At 38.1% G+C, this 18,638-nt stretch overlaps 1 protein-coding gene across 1 annotated transcript in view; it reads left to right on the forward strand.

Annotated features, from left to right (window-relative positions):
* PTPRQ (protein tyrosine phosphatase receptor type Q) overlaps positions 1-18,638 on the forward strand; it is a 136,876-nt gene that overhangs the window by 74,182 nt on the left and 44,056 nt on the right. Inside the window, exons 43-45 of the mRNA XM_068936374.1 lie at positions 1,480-1,621; positions 3,891-4,160; positions 12,159-12,491. Coding sequence (XP_068792475.1) covers positions 1,480-1,621; positions 3,891-4,160; positions 12,159-12,491 — 745 coding nt within the window. The remainder of the gene's footprint in view (positions 1-1,479; positions 1,622-3,890; positions 4,161-12,158; positions 12,492-18,638) is intronic.

The raw sequence follows: 18,638 nt of genomic DNA on the forward strand, positions 1-18,638 counted from the left end.
TTTAACTGAAATTGATACTGTTAAACTATACATAGAAATACACATTGATAGATGCATTTATATCCAAGAATGCACCACTTAAATCTGTTTTTTTGGATGGCATTACAGAGGCACCATGAACTGTGAGGGCAGTAAGCTGAGGTCAGGATTGCATCTCAGGCTTAGAAACTGTATAGTGAGGAATTCTGCTCACATTAGATGCTTGTAAAGGCTGCAGTGAAAAGGCATCTCTGCGGTAAATTGTGAGTTTAGGACACGCAGTGTAAGGTACACTGTAGGATTGCAGAGAGCCTCATTACTCCAACTCCATCAGCAATACAGTCTCTTTTCCAGAGACTTAGCAGGCAAGGGAAGTACTTGCATTCTTGTTATATATATGTATTGCAGAAATAATCCCCTTGAGGGAACATGACCTTTTTGGCTACCCCTTATACAATCTGCTGTTATTCCCCACTATGGAATGAACTGCTTGTCATGTGCCCCAGTTTCTCCTGTGATGCCTGCAGGTGGGAGGCGCTGTGCACATATAGAAAAGGGACAGAGTGATTTGTTCAGCCAGCTGACTTTGCAGTTACATTCTTTGGGCGCTCATGGAGGCCTCACAAAGATTTTTCACCCACTTTCCCTCTCAGGCAGACTCAAACCAAACCAAGCGCCTCACAACTGCCATGCCTAGATTACAGAGTTACATTACAGAAACTAGTGGCAAGACTTAGATGCTTCTGGCATGTCCCAAGTTTCTTCATATTATGTGATGCTATAAGGACAAGAATCTAGATTTAGGTAGTGACAGTGAGAAAGGCAGAGCAATGTATATAGAAATATCGTAGTTAGGCACCATAATTCTCTGATAACATGAATTCGCAAAATGTTCACCAGATTTTCCCGGTGAAATTGAGCTATCTCCCTGCTGTTATTAGAGTCCTCTCAAAGTATGCACAGAGTGACCCACTGTACTCTGGGAAAAACTACTACCAGAAACTGAACTATAGTTTACAGTCTTTTTCCAACCACATCTCTTCTTCAGTCTGTCTATCTGTCTGACTCAGGTAAAGTAAAAGAAATGAGAAACTATGATTCATGTGACTTCTTCCACTGAAGAGGTGAAGTTAGGAAGTAGAAGGTGAGAGGAGCTTGATACGGTGGTGTGGAGGTGACAAGAGTTCTCAATACCGGTAAAAAAAGAAATATACGTGGAGTTAATTTGTTCTAACAATGCTATGGTAATAGCGATACCATCCTTTGACATATCTTCTTTACAAGCCGCAGTGAAAGAGGGAGAGGAGAAGGGAAAGGAAGAATGTGACCCTGCATTCCTTTTAGTTGAGATCAGGGACTACTCTATGTGACAGACAGACAGCCGCTGAGAGTAGAAGAGGCAAGAGTGTACTTCTAAATCTTCTGTTCAATTCAGTGACAACAAGGTGAGGCCCACAGTGTTTGCACAGATAGTCTACTAATAATTTTTCCTTCTTAAAGAATGTTTCAGGTTCAAGCAACGAGGCCAACCTTATTGGATTAGAACCATTCAGCACTTACATTATCAGTGTATCTGCATATACCAAACTTGGGAACGGCAATCAGTTCAGTAATGCTGTCCAATTTACGACAATGGAATCAGGTTAGACTTTTAATAAGCTACAGTTTTGTTTATGTAGATTTCCTTGTATAGCTGAACAGCATTCTTCCTCTTCTCTCGAAATTAAATGTAACATAATGCTATCTCATTGTCATCTGCCCGTGTAACATGGATTCACATTCCTATTGCACCAGATAGGCTGGGTTTAAAGTTTGGTGTCGGAAATGTAGAATTAGAAATGTCCTCATCTGAAATGAAAGGCTTATACAGCTACTATAAATCTTTTAATAGCACCACAGATAATGGGAGGAAAATTAGATAGATATCAGACTTTGCAGATCAAAGCAATAATTCAGATCCCTGTGAAAATAACTGAAACGTTAACAGTACCAAAAGCAGCTGGACAAAAGATTGGCAAATGACCTGGAAATTACATTAAACAAATGCAAACCTTTAACATATTTGATAATTTATTTCAGGAGGGGAAGCTAGTCACCAATTAAATATCTTAATTTGTTACATCTTGTTCTTCCTAACAACTGGGGAGGACTGTGCAATACAGCTGAGTTAATTTATTAATCATTGCAGTTTTGTCTTGTGCCTTCTACATGCTTTTTGAAGTTGCAAGTTGTTTGAAAGTGAAATATTATTTCCTGTGGAATTGAATATTCAGCATTCGCTAAAGGGAGCCCAGGAGATCCATGGATGTGTGAAAATGGCTTTTAGGTGAAACTGCAGCTCCTTTGCCAAGTCAGAGCAATGCCCAGGCTGCTTTACTTTATAATGGCTGTCAGAGCCAAGGGTCTATTGTGGATGGGTGCTGTATTTAATCTCCCAGGTTCCTTTTATGCCTCCAACAAGGAGTAGAGGAAGTATCAAGGAAGTATCCCTTGTGCCAAGTACAGTTTTTCAAGATCACACTTCTAGTGAGATACTCTTTACAGAGCTACTTAAGATGATTAAACAGAGTACAGGAAAAAATTACACTGCTTATTATACGCAGCAGTTAGAACACCATGAGAAATCTGGACCGTCACTGAACCAGGTTTTCAACTGAACATTGCAAGGTTGTCTGTTGGGTCCCTGCAGCTGGATGTTGTCCTGCCCAAGAGCTGCAGGCAAGCATCAGTTGTCTCATTTCTTTTGCATTATTCCATGTTTCCAGCACTCTTTTCAGAAGCGTTGGAGAGACTTTGTCCACAGGACTGTGGTCTTGTCATTTCACAGCTTTTTCTTGGATTTTTTGCTCAACTAATTGTAGCATTGCTTCCTTTCCCTCCAGCTCAGCTGTTGGGCAAGTAGTAGATCTGTTCCTCATTGGGCTCATCTAAGGATTCTGTCTCTAGTCTTTATTAAAAGTAGCAGTTAATCTCTCTTCTTCTGCAGATGCTATTTTTTTAAAAGGAGTATTCTTCAAACTCTGGAAAGAAAATTAATCTTTTTAAAGAAGTCCATTTTGCCCTGTGCGCTTATTAACATGTTGCGTTCTATTTCAGGTACATCAGTGGTAGTCCTTTCACCATTTTATAGGTTCCTGGACGTGTTTCAAGAGAGAGAGTAGTCTGAGGCACCCTTCACTATATATTTATTTTCTCTCAGCTTGGTACAACCAGCTGTTTAGCTCTTTCTGAGATACTTTAGTTCATTGTTCTATTTAATCAATTGTTCACAGCTGATTGCTCTTTTTTCAGCATGTGTTTACACATTATTTGCTACCTTTTATTAAATTTTGATGACCCTTTAAAAAAATTCATCTGCTGAGACCGGTAAAGAGATGGGGACGAGTAAGGTAATAAGGTTCATATGACAGCTCTGAAGCCTGCCCAGTGACTTCTGTGCAGGACATGCCCTGCTGTAAGAACGGTGAGGTATGATACAGTGCCTAAAAGAAACAAAGCTGACAGGTGAATAAGGAACTTCTGCTGTCGATACTGCTATGAAGTATATAAGCTTCACACTACTGTATATTCTTTACTACACTTCAATTACAAAAACGTGGGGAAAATATGAGTAGATGTGAAAATAAAATTGAAGCATACAGCTAAGAAAAAGCCACAGAGATGGTCTCTTCTAGTTGAAGCACTAGCATAAGTCATGTTCATAGCTGTTGGAAATGAAGCTTCTAGTGAGGACAAAGAAGTATTTTTGTTCTCTCAATGTCTTTTGATTACAATATCATTTTTTTCTGCCATTGGAATGTTTGACATTATGTCAATATGAAATTATGTCTGCTTCTCTGAGTATATTGGTCTGTGATTACCATTTTAATGGTGTGGGAATGTTAACCTTTGGTGCATGTGTATCTTTTAAGTACCAGATGTTGTACAGAACGTTCATTGTGTTGCAACGAGCTGGCAATCAATCCTAGTGCAGTGGGACCCCCCTGCCTCATCAAATGGTGTGATAACTCATTACGTCGTAACAGTTGAAGGAAATTCCATGAACTTTTCTTCCTATGATAAGCTGCATACTTTTAGAAATCTACTTTCCAATATTTCTTACCAATTTAAAATAAAAGCTGCAACATCAGCTGGTGATGGTGAAGAGCAAATATGCAATGCCAGTACGCTTCCAGAAAGAGGTAAGTGATTATTGAAGTTAATTCTTTTGTTTAATTTAAAGTACGGCAATGAAACTAGCAGACTTGAGGTACCTGCTTCATTACAGCAGCCAAATACTTCCCTTGTTCAAATTTAATTCTTATAGTAGATGAAGAGAAAGAGGTCCTCCTCTTTCTCCTGTTTTAGAATATACTTAGTGATGAGAAAGGGATTAATTGCCTATAAACACAAAGGAAAGAGTTTTTTTTTTCTGTGTTGAGTTCAAGTTGTTATTTTCTTCATGCCTGATCACCTGTAAGTCTGCAAATTTTGCTGGGAGAGTGGCGTTCCTGAGTGACATGCACCTGTCTGGGATAAGCCTTTGGATCTCTACCAATCACAGAGTCTTAGCACCCCAAAGTGAGCTTTAATTTCCACATTTCTTACAATTAGGCTTGTAGATGCTCATGTCTTTCAATGAATCTTGCCCATATCCTTATCATCAGCTGAACTACTGCTGCCTTGGTTCCAGACAAAATGACTAAGCTCCAAAAGAGGACAAGCTCAGTAGCCCCCTGCTGGCCTAAATAGCCCAACACTGTGAGAAGAAGCAGGGTTGCACTGTGATGTCTCCCCTTTCTCATACCATGGTCCTATCCCAGCAGAGCCTGGCCAGATCCTCACTGTTTAAGCAGTGAGGTGGCCCATTCATACCCATTTCTGATATGAAAATTGTCCTCTCTAAATTGGCCTGCTCATCAGGCACAGGGCCCCTGTGAGTTCTACCATTTTCTGATCTCTGCTGGCTCTGCAGCTTTCCTTCTCCTTGGCTTTTCGAGTTCTGCCTGGGTCATTACCATCCTGTTTGGTCAGAAGTTTGTGTCCGTCAGCAGGGATCAAAATCTACTTTTGAAGGAAGCTTTCTTTAAATATCAGAGACATATTCATATTTTACAATTTCAGTTAGAAATACTGTGATAAGCTTAACTGCAATGCTAAATATGGACAAATAGAGGCCTCAGTTGCAGTTGTAACTCTCTTTAGTCTTTCTTTATAAATCAGAACTTGTGAACAGCCAACGCTGAGTCTGAGCTTGAGGAGGAAGGCTTGGGCTGGGGACAGGAGTGTGCAGGCAGGCAAGCTCATGCCTAATTAAAACTGGACTCCTTCAAAACCTGAAAGTTTTGGAGATAGGCCTATAAGAGGCATGTTACCCTCTGGTACAGATGAGAACAGGAGGCTTCACAGGTAGCTTATTTCTTGGACAGTTGGGGAAAAGCTGCTGTTAGTGTCAAGGAAGCCTGGCATCTGGGAAAGTGAGTTGTTGGCATTTAAGAGAAATTTGGGGCTGGGTGATTAATAAGTAGTACCTGAAGAAAGCCTGAACAAGATGTGGCTGTAATATTAGTCCTGGGCTTGAGAGACAGACTGCTCGTCTATAGGAGCTGAGGTTACATAGAGTTGTACTAGCAGAATTAAAGACAGACTTTATTTTGTAACAATGTGTGGCTTGTGTATGTTTTCAATGATAATTTGCCTGAGTGAAAGGTGTATGCTACAATGCATGTATTTTTTGCCACATACACTACGCAGACTCTTTCTTACTGTTTTAGTATTTGGTGTACATGTTATTGCTTAGTCATATTTAGAGCAAACTAGTTATTATAAGGACAACATTTCCTTAACTATGTGTTTGCATGAATTGTTTTCTGGTGACTGGCTACTAGGAACTGGAGATTCATGGTTGGGAATGGAAACAGTTTTATAGCTGTTGTCAGCTTCTTATTTATGGTGCTCTAAGATTAGTCACAGAATATGTAGCCAGCACTGAGTCACTGACAATGCATTTATTTTTGACATAAAGTGAAATCGAATTTGGCTCAGTGTCTCACTGCATAGTGTTTGACCTCTACATTCTTAGCAAGATTATTTGACTCTTTTGAGGCAAATTTGTTCATATCTGAGTACAATTAAGCATGAATCATGAAGATTAAATTTATGAGGAGATTAGTAGTGTTTGGTGTCTAATCTAGCTCCATTGTCATGGTAAACCACTTAGGCCAGGGTGGAGTATGTTATAAAAACTGTCGACTTTGTAGTGGTAATATTACTTTGTGTTTAAATATATTATACAGGATATGAAAAATAATATAGCAAGTACATACGCATGAATGATTTTGGATTTTATGACTGAATAGCTATGCCTGGATTACTTCCAAGAAAATGCACACATTAAAAAGAAATTTCATTTGGGTTGAGTGAGTTTTTAGAAGGGAGAAACAGCCATAAATTGATAGAAAACTTCTCAGAAAAACTCTTTCCATTTAAAGCTGTGCAGATTCACTCAGCTCAAAAGTCTAGGACAAGTGTAATAGTCATTCAGTTAAGAATAAAAATAGAACCATTAAAAAGTCATTTGAGGGTTTCAAAGCATGAATGATCAAAGTGAAAACTGTTCCTGCTTTCAATTTTTTTAATTTAGATTTTTCTTGACATTCTTTCTTTCTTCTCTGAAAATACTAAGCATATTGCATATAGTATTAAAACATGCCGAGTAATTTTTCCCTCCTTGCTACTAGTACTGTGTTATAATTGAACATAGAATCTTTGAACAGGTTTAGACAGTTCCTACCATTTGTGTATGTTTTCTAGTAAACAGAGTTTCATTCAGAACTTGCGTTTACAGAAAACACGACTTAGCATTTGTTCAAGACAAAAACTGAATTTAATCTAGGTTTAATTTTGCTTGCCAATACTAACTTGTATTAACATACACGAGTATGCCTTGTGTATGAATGAGTGGTGTGGCTAAAAGGATTAGTAATGTGAAAGTTTCTTAGGTCTTTTGGTTTGGAGGTGAAAAATTATTATCATCTGATCATAATTGTGCTCAAAACATCTTGAGTTTCTGAATAGGGAACTTTCAAAGATTCTGGTTTTGTAGCTCCAAAGTGGAGGTGCCCATTGGAAAAAAGTGGTCATCTTTTCACTCAGTCCTGTGAGGAACACAAAAGGCAGCATGAGCAGTTCTACTTTGTTCTTTACTTTCCTCCTATTGATGCTCTTAATACCACCCAACAGACTTCTAGGCTGCCGCTGTTCTTTTAATCCAAACTCCAGCTACAAGCAGCTGTTCTGTAGGCAGACTTTTTTTTTATTAACTTAGTTAGGAACTATGCCATATCATATTACTGTCTTCTGTTCCTGGCCTGCGCAGCTGTAGTCAGTGCTTTCCACAGAAGTCTCTACAGAAAGCCGTAACTTCTGTCTTTTCTCAGCAGACTTTTTTGTGCGTGTCCTTTACTGCCCTTAGGTTATCTGTGCTGTGGTGAATAAGATTTTTTCTACAAAGTATTTCTTTTGATTTAAACCAGTTCCACCAGCACAGTTCAACTTGATCTCAGTGTTTGTACAGTCAGGTGCTTTTTGCACCAGGAATTTCCTTTCATTTAGGTTCTTAAATAAAAACATAATCTCAGAACAGACTTTGGAAAAACTGATTAGCATTGCAGCCAGATGAGTGTAGGGAACCGGGGCCAAGATCCGTGAAAGTAACTTCTATCTAGGTGCTTAACTTCCTGTCGATTTCAGTGGGAGTTTAGGCACGTAAATAGGTTTTAGAAGCTTAAAATCCCACGTGGATCTGGCTTCAGGCACTTTTCCTTGGAGTTTGGCCATTATATGAACAATGGTGGATGAACCTGAAAATGCCTCATTCCTCCTTCAGTCCAGAAACTGAATTTACCAGCGTTCCACAGCTAGCTTCTCTGCCAGCTTCCTGGCTGGCTTTCAGAAACCTGAATTAAAAGCTACTAAATTGAAGACTGTAGAGTACGTTGCACCAAAAATTTCAGTCTTTGAAATCCTCCCTACTCCTAAAGCTAGCTGAAATATAGCAAATGTAATATGATTCAATAGGGAAAGACTGTCAGGTGTATGATGATGAGACTTGAGACAACCTACCTACGATTCTTGGGGGATTTAAATATGGGATTAGTACTATAGAATTCCAGCTAGCTAACCAGAGCACAGTTCTACACGGTTACCATCCTACTGAACCCCAAATATAAGCTTTTTCATATGCCTTTCCTTTAACTACAGCCTCCTAGAAGCCAGGAAGAGTAATAAAATTACTGCTAGACATGTATCAAAGCAGGAATGTATCTATAGGAGCAGATACGTACGTCTTTCTTTATTATAATTCCAGTTTAATATGAAGGAGTAATTCACAAAAATGTGGTTTTTTTATTTGAATTGCTTTTATGTGAATGCTGATCACTTCATCATAGTTGAGTCATGTTTAGAAAATTTAGACAAGCTGCATGATTACTCTAGGAAGCATGGAATGGTTTCTTCAAATCAGTACCATCTGTGAATAGAAAAGGTTGGGGGAATTTTAGTCATTCTCGAGGAATGGAAATCTGATTCTCCATGCTAGAGTAATTGTAATCCTCTTTGTATCTGTAACCCAATATCATAGTTGTCTTGAAATTGTCTCGTTGAACACGCAGTCATCAAGTGCAAGAGACACAGCACCACTGGGTGTCACTGCTCCTCACTGTGGGCCTCAGAGGGCCCACGTCTTTGATTTACTCAGCACACAGATCACATCTTTTCATTTGTTCTAATGCAGAATTACATTTATATCTGATGTGTCTGTATAACTAATGAGATGAAATGGTCTAGATTTTAAACTGACTAATGTTTAAGGCTCTGATCCCACTTTAATCACCTGTCAAGGCACTGATACAGAAAGTTTTCCTGTGCCTTCTACTGACTGACCCTTTCTTTCATAGGTTAGAAATTAGACATATTTTGCCATATGGGTCTTAGTGAACTGGAAAAATGATGACATAAAACAGAAATAAAAGCTTTTGAATGTTTCTGCCCTCAATTCCTTCCCTGAGTCACATAGAGGGAGTTTATCTCTTTCCACCAAATATAAGCAGAGCCCAAGGAGGCTAACTTTATTAGGCTGTAGTTGTCTGTGTGAAACCACACAAATCACACCACTGTTATTTTTCCTGATATAATTTTTGGTTCTGTGTAATGACCAAGAGTCTTTTCCGTCATTACTGCAGCACTATTAGCTCTCAATTCTGTTTTTCTACCATCATCCATGTCAAAACTGGTGGAACAGCGTACTCTTCTCTAGCAGGAAAGTCCACTGTGCTGGCTAGAGCATGGGCAACGCTCTTTCTGCCTTGACTGACCTCTTTACTCTGTCTTGTTATGGGTGTACAGAGATTGCAGTTGTGCCAGCCACTGCTCTACCAGTTGTGCATTTGAGAGGGCAAAGGGATATATTTCCACTTTCTTCTTGGAACCCAGGAAGCAACCAGTTACAGTTTACTTTGTTATTACAAGCCCTTGTTTCTGAATGTTCTCTTTGTTAATTCGGACAGATTTCTGTGGTTCTTTTCTGTCTGTACCTTTAATTATGGTAATGTTTTCTGGATAAATGATACTTTTTAAGATGTGCTTTGCTTAAAAAGCCTGAGATGAGGGAGCATCAGAATATGTTGGTCTTTTCCCCTATCCTAAGTCAGGAATCTGTAGACCTCCTGTAGGGTGCTTTATCAGCATTTAATCCAGACTTTCATTTAAATCAGAGTATAGTACATTAATCAGTATTCAGCAGATGGAAGTTAGTAATGGGTATACTTAAATTACAGCCAGTTGTTTCAATCCTCATGTTGCATAGTTTCACACTTTTATTACAAACCTTCTAATGCTTGGTGTTCTTATCACAGCAAAAGTTCATAGAATCATGTGCCTGGGAAGGAAAGGTCATACGCCTTATCAAAAAAGAGTAATCCCCTTTGGCTGAGGAGGAGGAGTTTTGAATTTTGTTAAGTTCTCTTCATTTTTGATCTAATCTGATGTCTTTGGAGCTGCGGACTCTTAATTTTTTAATTCTTGATATAGATAATACTGAGTCCTGAGAAGACTTTATTTTAATTCAAGTTCATAGTGAGACCAGGTGGTAACTTTTATTTCACTCAAATGATTTTACCCATGCTAACCTAAGTTTTATCGTAACTATATTTATCATAACTGTATGTCAGACATACTCTTTGCAGTGTCTTAACTAATATCAATAACCTATCTTCTAATAGAGGACAGGGCTTTTTAAAGAAGTATACAAAATTTTCATGTTAGTCATTGAACATTTCTCCGCCTTTATTTTCCATTAACTAAGGGTCAAACTAAGCCCCTTTCTGTAGTTACCATATGTAGCAAATACAGTTTATAGAACTATTATGAAAATATCCCACTGCTTTTTTTCATAGTGAACGAATTGGGTGTTACATTTTAAAAACTCTAACCAAGCAAGAAGGTACTGCCTGATGTGTTTAAATTTACTACTTTTCTTCCTGTGAATAACAATAGAGCAAAATAGCTTTAATTTTGTTATCAGGGGATATTACGACGAAAGCTGGCTTTAGAGAAGGGTCTTTTCTTAGACTGTAAGCTTCTGTTATGTGTCTGCCTAGTGTGTGCCAGGGTGGGAGCATGCAGGGCTCGTGTACGCTCTGATGTTGTGGGCTCATGTGTGAGAGCAGAGCGGGAGGAGGGAGGTAGTGCCCACAGTTCCTGTGTCTGAGCCCTGTGCTGCCAGCTTCAGCTCCAGCTCCTGTGGGCTCATTGGAAGTGAGAGGTTTGTGTGCCTTTTTCTCAAGCTTTTCATCGTCACACCTTGGTTTGACACTGCATACGTGTCTCCATCCTGTTAAGTATTAATGTTTAGTGGATAGACTTCTGCTTGTTATATTATGATGATGTTTTATAAACAAATTGTTGCAGATGAAAGAAGAGATCAGATATTCCCATAAGGCTGCAAAAAAAAAAAAAAAAAAGGAAGACTTTTTTTTTTTTCTTTCCCAGACACGCTGGCCTGGGATCCTTTTATTTTTTATGTCAGCCGTGGGGCTTCTTCAGTTTCGGTTTAAGGATGTATCATGTGGTTTCTTTTTACCAGTGATACTTCTTCCCCCAAAGATCCAGAAGCACTCTTTAAAGTTAAGTGCACAAAATGATTTCTGAGCTGATTTCTCTGTAGTTTTTGCCACAGAGAGTATTAGTATTATCTTACAGAGACTCTTAGAGATAATATTAGCTTGCTGTATGACTGTATGATCTAGTACAAAACCATATGTTGCATCCAGTCTGTGAGAGCTGGAAGCACAGTATTGGCTTAATATGGATATGGATATCTGTATGCATGTGTGTATGTGCACACATGTGTATGTGTATCCACGTACTGCTTCTGTCTCCATGCACATGAATATAAATCTGTGTATACACACAAAAACGCATTGCACACTTAAATTATGCAAAGAGACACACACACATTTATGCACATAGACATATGCGTATAAATACATGGAAATAAAATTTATGGGAAATTATTTTTTGCCTTGTATTACCATATTATTGAGCTCTTCTTGCTTTCTTTCCTTTGATTTCTTGTTTACTTAACTGTTTGCAAAACACTTAGCTACATTTATATAAGTATACACAAACATATTATATTTATTGAAACTTTCTATTCAGAAGGTGAGTCAGAACACTTATGAAACCTTGGGGTGTTGCCTGAGGATTGCATATGTTACCGAGAGAGAGGGAGACAAATGAGTATTTCTAAGTGAGAGGTGAGGAATCCCAGTTAGCAACAGCAGTAAAAGATGCAGTGGATAGACCAAAAATAACTTTGCTTAATATTCCCTCCCCCAGTTGAGACATAGCCACAAATGTAGCAACAGCAATGTCACACCTCTCAAGGCTGCCCCTACATGCCACACCTAAAACTATTTTTCTTTATTTCAAAAGCTATAGTAAATGTTTGCCAACTATAGATATATGGTGTGATTTACAGCAATGGAATTATTCCTTATTGACCATATGAAAATGAATCCTGCTCTTTAGACATGCTTATTTAAAATATTTTTTAAACACTGGATAAATGGGTTATAGTGGAAACTGGTTTTTATTCAAATGAAGAGAACTTCAAATTTTAAAAGTGTTTTAATTTGTAGTTCCCAGTGTTCCCAGGGATATTGGTTTTTCCAATGTACAATCAACAAGTGTGACCTTGAATTGGAGAGCACCGAAATCTATCCTTGGCTACTTTCAGAACTACAGGATTACCACACAGCTACAGTCTATCCACTGCAGTGACTGGGAAACTAAGGAATGTATTGAATACGAGATGCATCAGTATTTATATGAAAATGCTGTGGATGACCAGATAGAAGGGACAGTTTATGGACTAAAAAAATACAGATGGTACAGATTTGCTGTTGCTGCCAGTACAAATGTTGGTTATGGCAGCTCTTCACCTTGGATTTCTACACAAACACTTCCTGGCTGTAAGTAAGGATGTTTGTCATATGTCATATTGCTATAACAATGTAATGTCCACCTAAATAAGTAAGAACAGCTGGTAGAAGTAATTTCTTCATAGACCTGTAACAGTGGTGAAATTAATAAGGATTTACTGTAGCTCTTCAGGTATAAAATATCATAATTCTATAGGAGATACGCATAATTCACACTACTTCAGATTTTAATGCCTTTTGGTTGCTATCCTATATTTACTGCTTACACAACCGCAATTTCATTTCTCAGCCCTAGTCCACATCTAGAATTGGTAAGTGTGAATTTTGGCTACTCAGGGTTGATATGCAATTTCCAGTTCATCTTCACATATGGGGATGTATCAATGAAAAGTAGACTTTTTATTATTCTTTGATTAAAAATATGTCGTAGCACTTTCCTGACAGTATAATGCGAACCATAGCTTCCAGCTGAGGAATTAAGATTTCTTTTCAATACCCTGTCTGCCTAAAGAAATTGCAAATCAGAGCAGTCATGTATCACCTAGAAATACTAGCAGTATCATTGCTTAGTTGAGGATTTCAGTTTGCAAGTAAGAGGAGAGTTAGTCATAAGTTATCACGAGATATTTGAGGAAGGGGACATGAAACAAAGCATTTAGGCAGTTGGCAATGGGCAAGTAACCTTTCCTACCATTTTGCGTCCAGCCTAGGTCAAAGCACATCTGAGATCAGGTCAAAGCACATCTGAGATCTACCATTTGGACTGTGTGGAACAACTGAGAACCACCATGAGTGGCATATCTAAATCAGAGATTTACCCGTATCTAAATCTTTCACTCATTTCCTCGTCCAAAGTAAATAGACAATCTTAGCAGAGGTGCTGAGGACTTAAATGATTGTGTACCAAGGACTATTCAGTGGTCCCCATATTTTTTCTGTTCCATGCAAGTTTTTACAATCATGCAATGTGAATTCAGGAGGGTTTTATACAATTTTCATTATAGTAGTTTCTGTGCGTTCTGTGTACATTAATAGGTCCATCTATGCTTAAATACCTCACAGTTTTTCTGGTGGATAAGGAACTACTGTCATTTCCATTTACAGATGAGAAACTGCAATGCAGAGATTGTAAGCCCCAGAAGGCAAAGAGATTGGGACACTGTGGTGGTGAACATCACAATAGCTAGCTTTCATGTAAAATATAGAAGCGGTGCTTGAGACAGAAAAGGTCTAGAATAAGCTAATATGGAGTCATTCTCTGGTGTGCTTACTTTCTCTGTCCAGTGTTTTTTATGGGATTGTTTTGTCCATAAGTTAATGCAATATTTTAATTGAAAGTAAAAAAAAAAAATCAAAAATCTCCAAGAAACATACAACCCCAGTGGTCCAAGAATAGCTAAAAAAAAGTTATGCAACGTGTAAGCCAGCAGCTCTGGGGAGATGTCTTACCGTTGGATAGATAAGTCTCAGCTGCTGAGAAATGCAAGTGCTTTTTTTTCCAAAATTGTTGCTGAGTATAGGAATGCTAAAGCTTAAAACTGGACAACGAGGTAGACAATTAAAACACATAAAATCACATAAAGATAAGATGATTTTTATGATTTTCTTTCTGGACAGTGATAACCTGATTTAAGAGAGAGCTAGTTTCCTATCAGTTCCACTGAGGAGGTGGAAATTAAAAGCAGAAAAGTTGTATGGGACTGGCCAAACTGTTTCCGTGCCTACACGTTGTCGTCTTCAGCAGTAGATCTTATATGCTCTATTAGCTATTTTAAAAAACAATAGAGGAATAGAAGTTAAAAATGTGCCACCAGTTCTTCTCAGCCCAAATGTGTGAAGCCACAGGCCTTTGTGGTGGAGAAGGTGGGCAATGAAGGGGCAGAGGGCAGCAATGAAATCCCTCTGAACATCAGTGACACACTGAGAGAGGAGTTGTGTGTGGAACACTGAAATGGAGTCAAGGAAGCATGGGCAATATCCCAGATATCATAGCTGGTCATAGGATATCAGCTGAGGAGGGAAAAAGAGGAATATGACATGTCACAGCTGGTTAGGCAGCTGGCTGCAGAAACATAGTTCAGCAGTATAAGAACGCCATGAGCAATGGTTGATCTTTGGCAAAGGCCGGACTCTAGCTACCTGACCTTGTATGTCCCACAGACTGGTCTTTAAAAATATTATTAAATAGAATTAAAAAATCTTAGTTCCCCTCTCTCTTTTGCAAAGGTTACTGCCTGTAGCGGAGATGAGAAGCTCAGGATGCACAAAAATTGATCTGGCACTCCAGGCAGCTTTGTAAACTGTATCCAACAAACAGGTGTGGATCCCCCTCTCCTTTCCCTGGTGGACTGGGCCAAGCATCCTCTGGATTAGCCTGCTGGTACACAGCCAATATACATGGTCTGTTAGGGCTTAAGGGTGTTTAGCTGCTATGTAAAACAGCCTGAGTACTTAGCCCATAAAATCAATGGGAGCTGTGTTTGCAGATTTGAGGGCAGGAGTTAGCCGCTGTCTCTGATTTTCAAGAAATGCCTCTGTAAGACACTGCTTCTGCCAAAAATAAAATTACCTTGGTTATGAAATAATACTAAAATCATTTTCTTCAGAAATAATTGGGTTCTCAGGAATTTTTGTTTTTCTCCAGCCTGAAGAAAATGCTACAGTTAATATATTCAGGTAGTTACATTTAAGCTGAAAACTACTACACTCAGTTCTTAGAATATACACATATGAAACTTTAACAAAACAAACAAACAAAAAACATTAAAAACTCCCTAAATATTCTTTTCATTTACAAGTGCTGAATATTTGCATGTTTGCTGTAAAGCAGCAATACCTAATAAATTCTGAATATTCAGTGACTAAGGTGAGGATGTTAGTTAATGTTACCATCATTCCAGTTGTTCGCTGCAAAGTTAAATTTTACTCGTCTAGCTTCTAAGACTATAGAAATTATTTTTAAGGTTCTTTAACGCATTTTCATGCACAAAAAAAAATGGCTGTGCTCTGTACTGGAAGAGGTTATAGTGTTACTCAGTGAAACAGGTTATAGGTTATTCAGTACAGTCCAGTTCTCATATGCAGATAAACCAATCAGCCTTCTGTCTTGCAGATTATTCTCCCAGGAATTGTCCTACTGTCTCATAAAATAGTTTGATGGCACTGTTATTGCTTAGCTGATGGATTATCCAAAAGCCAAATCTACTTTGCAAGATGAAGTATTTTCAGCACGACCTAGATTTACATAGTTACCAGTATAGGAGATCACGGTGCTGTGCGACAGTGAAGTATGTTTTCCATAGCTACGGAAATTTTATTCTCTTACACCTGCACCTACACTGATTTCACTTCTACATTGATAAGGAGAATAAGATTGGCCTAACTCATGATTTCTAAAAAAAAAATCACCTAGAGGGTCAGTGTTAGGTGGAAAAGGAATGGCAGTGAGATCACTGACCTCATTTTGAATCTTTTACAGTTACACAAGGCAGTGTTTTTTGGTAAACTGCCAAGTCTCCTAGTGCCAGGATATACCAGGATACGAAGAAAAATCCCAGATGTTGGAACATCCCATAAGACTAGGACATAGATGCAGGGGGCAGACAGTTCTGCTTCTCTTTTCAGCACCTTCTTTCCCAATACCTGCTGTTAGCCAGTTGCTTGGTGTACTTAAATAAATGCTTCTGTATGATGAAAAGACATAATATTGCATGTCTGGCTTTATGCCCTTTCTTCTGGGAGATTTTACCTGAGAAAACATGATTTTATTTGTTCCTTTTGTTCTCTCGGAGCTAAATATTGGAGGGTAAATATGACCCAGTATAAGATATATATGTTTAAATATAGCTGGAAGTAGCCTAGATGACTATAAAATGAAATAACTGAGCCTAATGCTGTATTTTTGCTGGCAGAAACTAAAAAGGGCTGATCTTAACCAAACTGGCAAGCATGAATTTCCGTTAGAAGGCTGGAATATTCAGTCTTATTTTTGAGGATTATGCTAAATGATGGGCTATCCAGACTTACCTTCCAGCTAACACACTTAACTGCTGCCTTAGCATCAGGACACAGATGGATGGGAAAGATGACCCTGACCTCCATAAGACCCACATTCCTGTGCAAGGATAGAAGCATGATAATCAGGAAATGATGGTTATTAGTTACAGAAAATGCATTATTGTGAAAACCAGGAGAAAAGTGCTTATGAGAGGAAGTGATTGGATTATGGGGGAATGAGAGAATAAGACTAGGTCGTTTCTACTGAGTAAATTGCTGTGATTTATTAGAGAGAGGGTATAGTGATATCATGGCCTCATATTGACTGGACTCATTTCACAAATAAACCTAAATCAGAATGTGGCAGTTACTCACTGAGGTAAAAACAGTTTTTAAAAAGAAATTGTTTTGTAAGACATCAGGCATTTTAGACACATTTCATTTTCCAGCTCTCTTTTGAATGATGCAGGTTATTTCAGAAATTATTCCTAATTTTTTGTGTCATTCAGTTAAAGTCTGATATTGAACTTATAATGATGAAAATAAAGCAAGTGTTAATGTTCAGATGTATTTCAGATAAGTATCTTCAGTATAGTATACTCAGAATTTCATTGTGGAGATCTGAAAATATATATCAGATAGAAACTGCATCTGGTAATCGGATAACTTTCAGCTGGATAATCTGTAGATTAGATTATGCTTTCAATTTCACAGCATAATGAATAAACTTAGGTTGGCTTCTGAACAAATTTTAGGAAATTAAATGTCTCCATTAATTCTATTAAAAAGTAGTGGACAATTGTCTTCCCAATCTCACAATTTTAGGATTTGGAAACGAAGGCTTGAAAACCAAAGTTATATACTGTTTTACACTTTTCAGAAATTTCGATTGGAGATACAGGTAACCCCAATGCCTTAGTTACTGAAAGCATTTTTTACATTAAAAAACACTGGTTGAACAAGAAGTCTGATATAGATTAACCTATAAAATAAGTTTAATTTGCACTAATTCCAGTCTTTAGGGGAACGTACTTGCCTTTGTATTTTGCTGTGTCTGTGCTAGCTCCCCACTCCACAAACAGCCTTCTCTGGGCAGTCCCTTCCTTTCACAGCCCCTCATGTGCTTTCATATTTCACTCAGTTACAGTTTTCAATTAGTTTTTCCGTGCTATTCAGTATTTGGGGGGACTGCTTCCAGTGGTTGAAGCTGATGCTCCCTACAAAGTCAAATATATTCCTGCTAATCCCAGCAGCTCAATCTACCTCCTATATCCCAAACTCTCTACAGCCCCTTCTCTATCCCCAAATCTTCTCATTTTTATCCTGCAACCATGCAGACCCATCCTTCATGGTGTAAAATGTTAAAATCGCCCCTCATGAATCTTTCACTCATAATTTCGGTAGTTGCATACATTCTCCAGTGTCATTTTTTCTTTTCATAACTCATTTTCTGCCTAAACAAAGTAACCTTGTATACATTCCAGTTTCCCTCCTATCAGTAGCATTGATTATGGTGAATCTGATCTACATTAGAGCGCAGAGGGGGCTGTGCAGTTGCAACCATGTCACAAGATGTGGTAGAGCATATACTGTACTTGCTGATGTTTAGGGAGAGAGCTAAAGCTCTCTGATCTAATGATTAATGGTGAAAAAGTACATGTTCATCCATAAATTGTATCTGAGTAAAGAGACTGTCACTTCTAAGTAGGATGATATGATCACCTGTATCATATTCTTATAACAGGCTGTTCACTGATATTTATTAAGCACTCACGGTTGTCCTTTTTGTAGTAGACAAAAAAGGCATTATGGAGCCAAGTTCAGGCATTATGTACAAATCTATTCTCTTTTCTATTCCAAATTTTGTTTTCCCCAAATTTACTATGGCCATTATTAAAGAGCAATACCACTTACTGTAACTTGCTGTGTTGTCATACGATTTCAGGATTTTCCAGTGTCTTAGAATAGGAAATAACTAGGTTATTTCACATATCACCTTGATAAAAGGAAATATTAGGAAAACGTAATTTCTTAATAGTGATCGTTCTTGTCTTCTGACAGCTTCTAGAATTTTTTGTGTGTTTTCTAGAGTTTCATAACATGTTAAGTATAAGTGGAAACAAAGCCTAGAAAAAAAATATTTTCTCTATAAAAGAGTATTTGTACTAGTACTTTCCAACA

This window comes from Struthio camelus, chromosome 1 (genome assembly GCF_040807025.1).
Source record: "Struthio camelus isolate bStrCam1 chromosome 1, bStrCam1.hap1, whole genome shotgun sequence".
Taxonomy (NCBI): domain Eukaryota; kingdom Metazoa; phylum Chordata; class Aves; order Struthioniformes; family Struthionidae; genus Struthio; species Struthio camelus.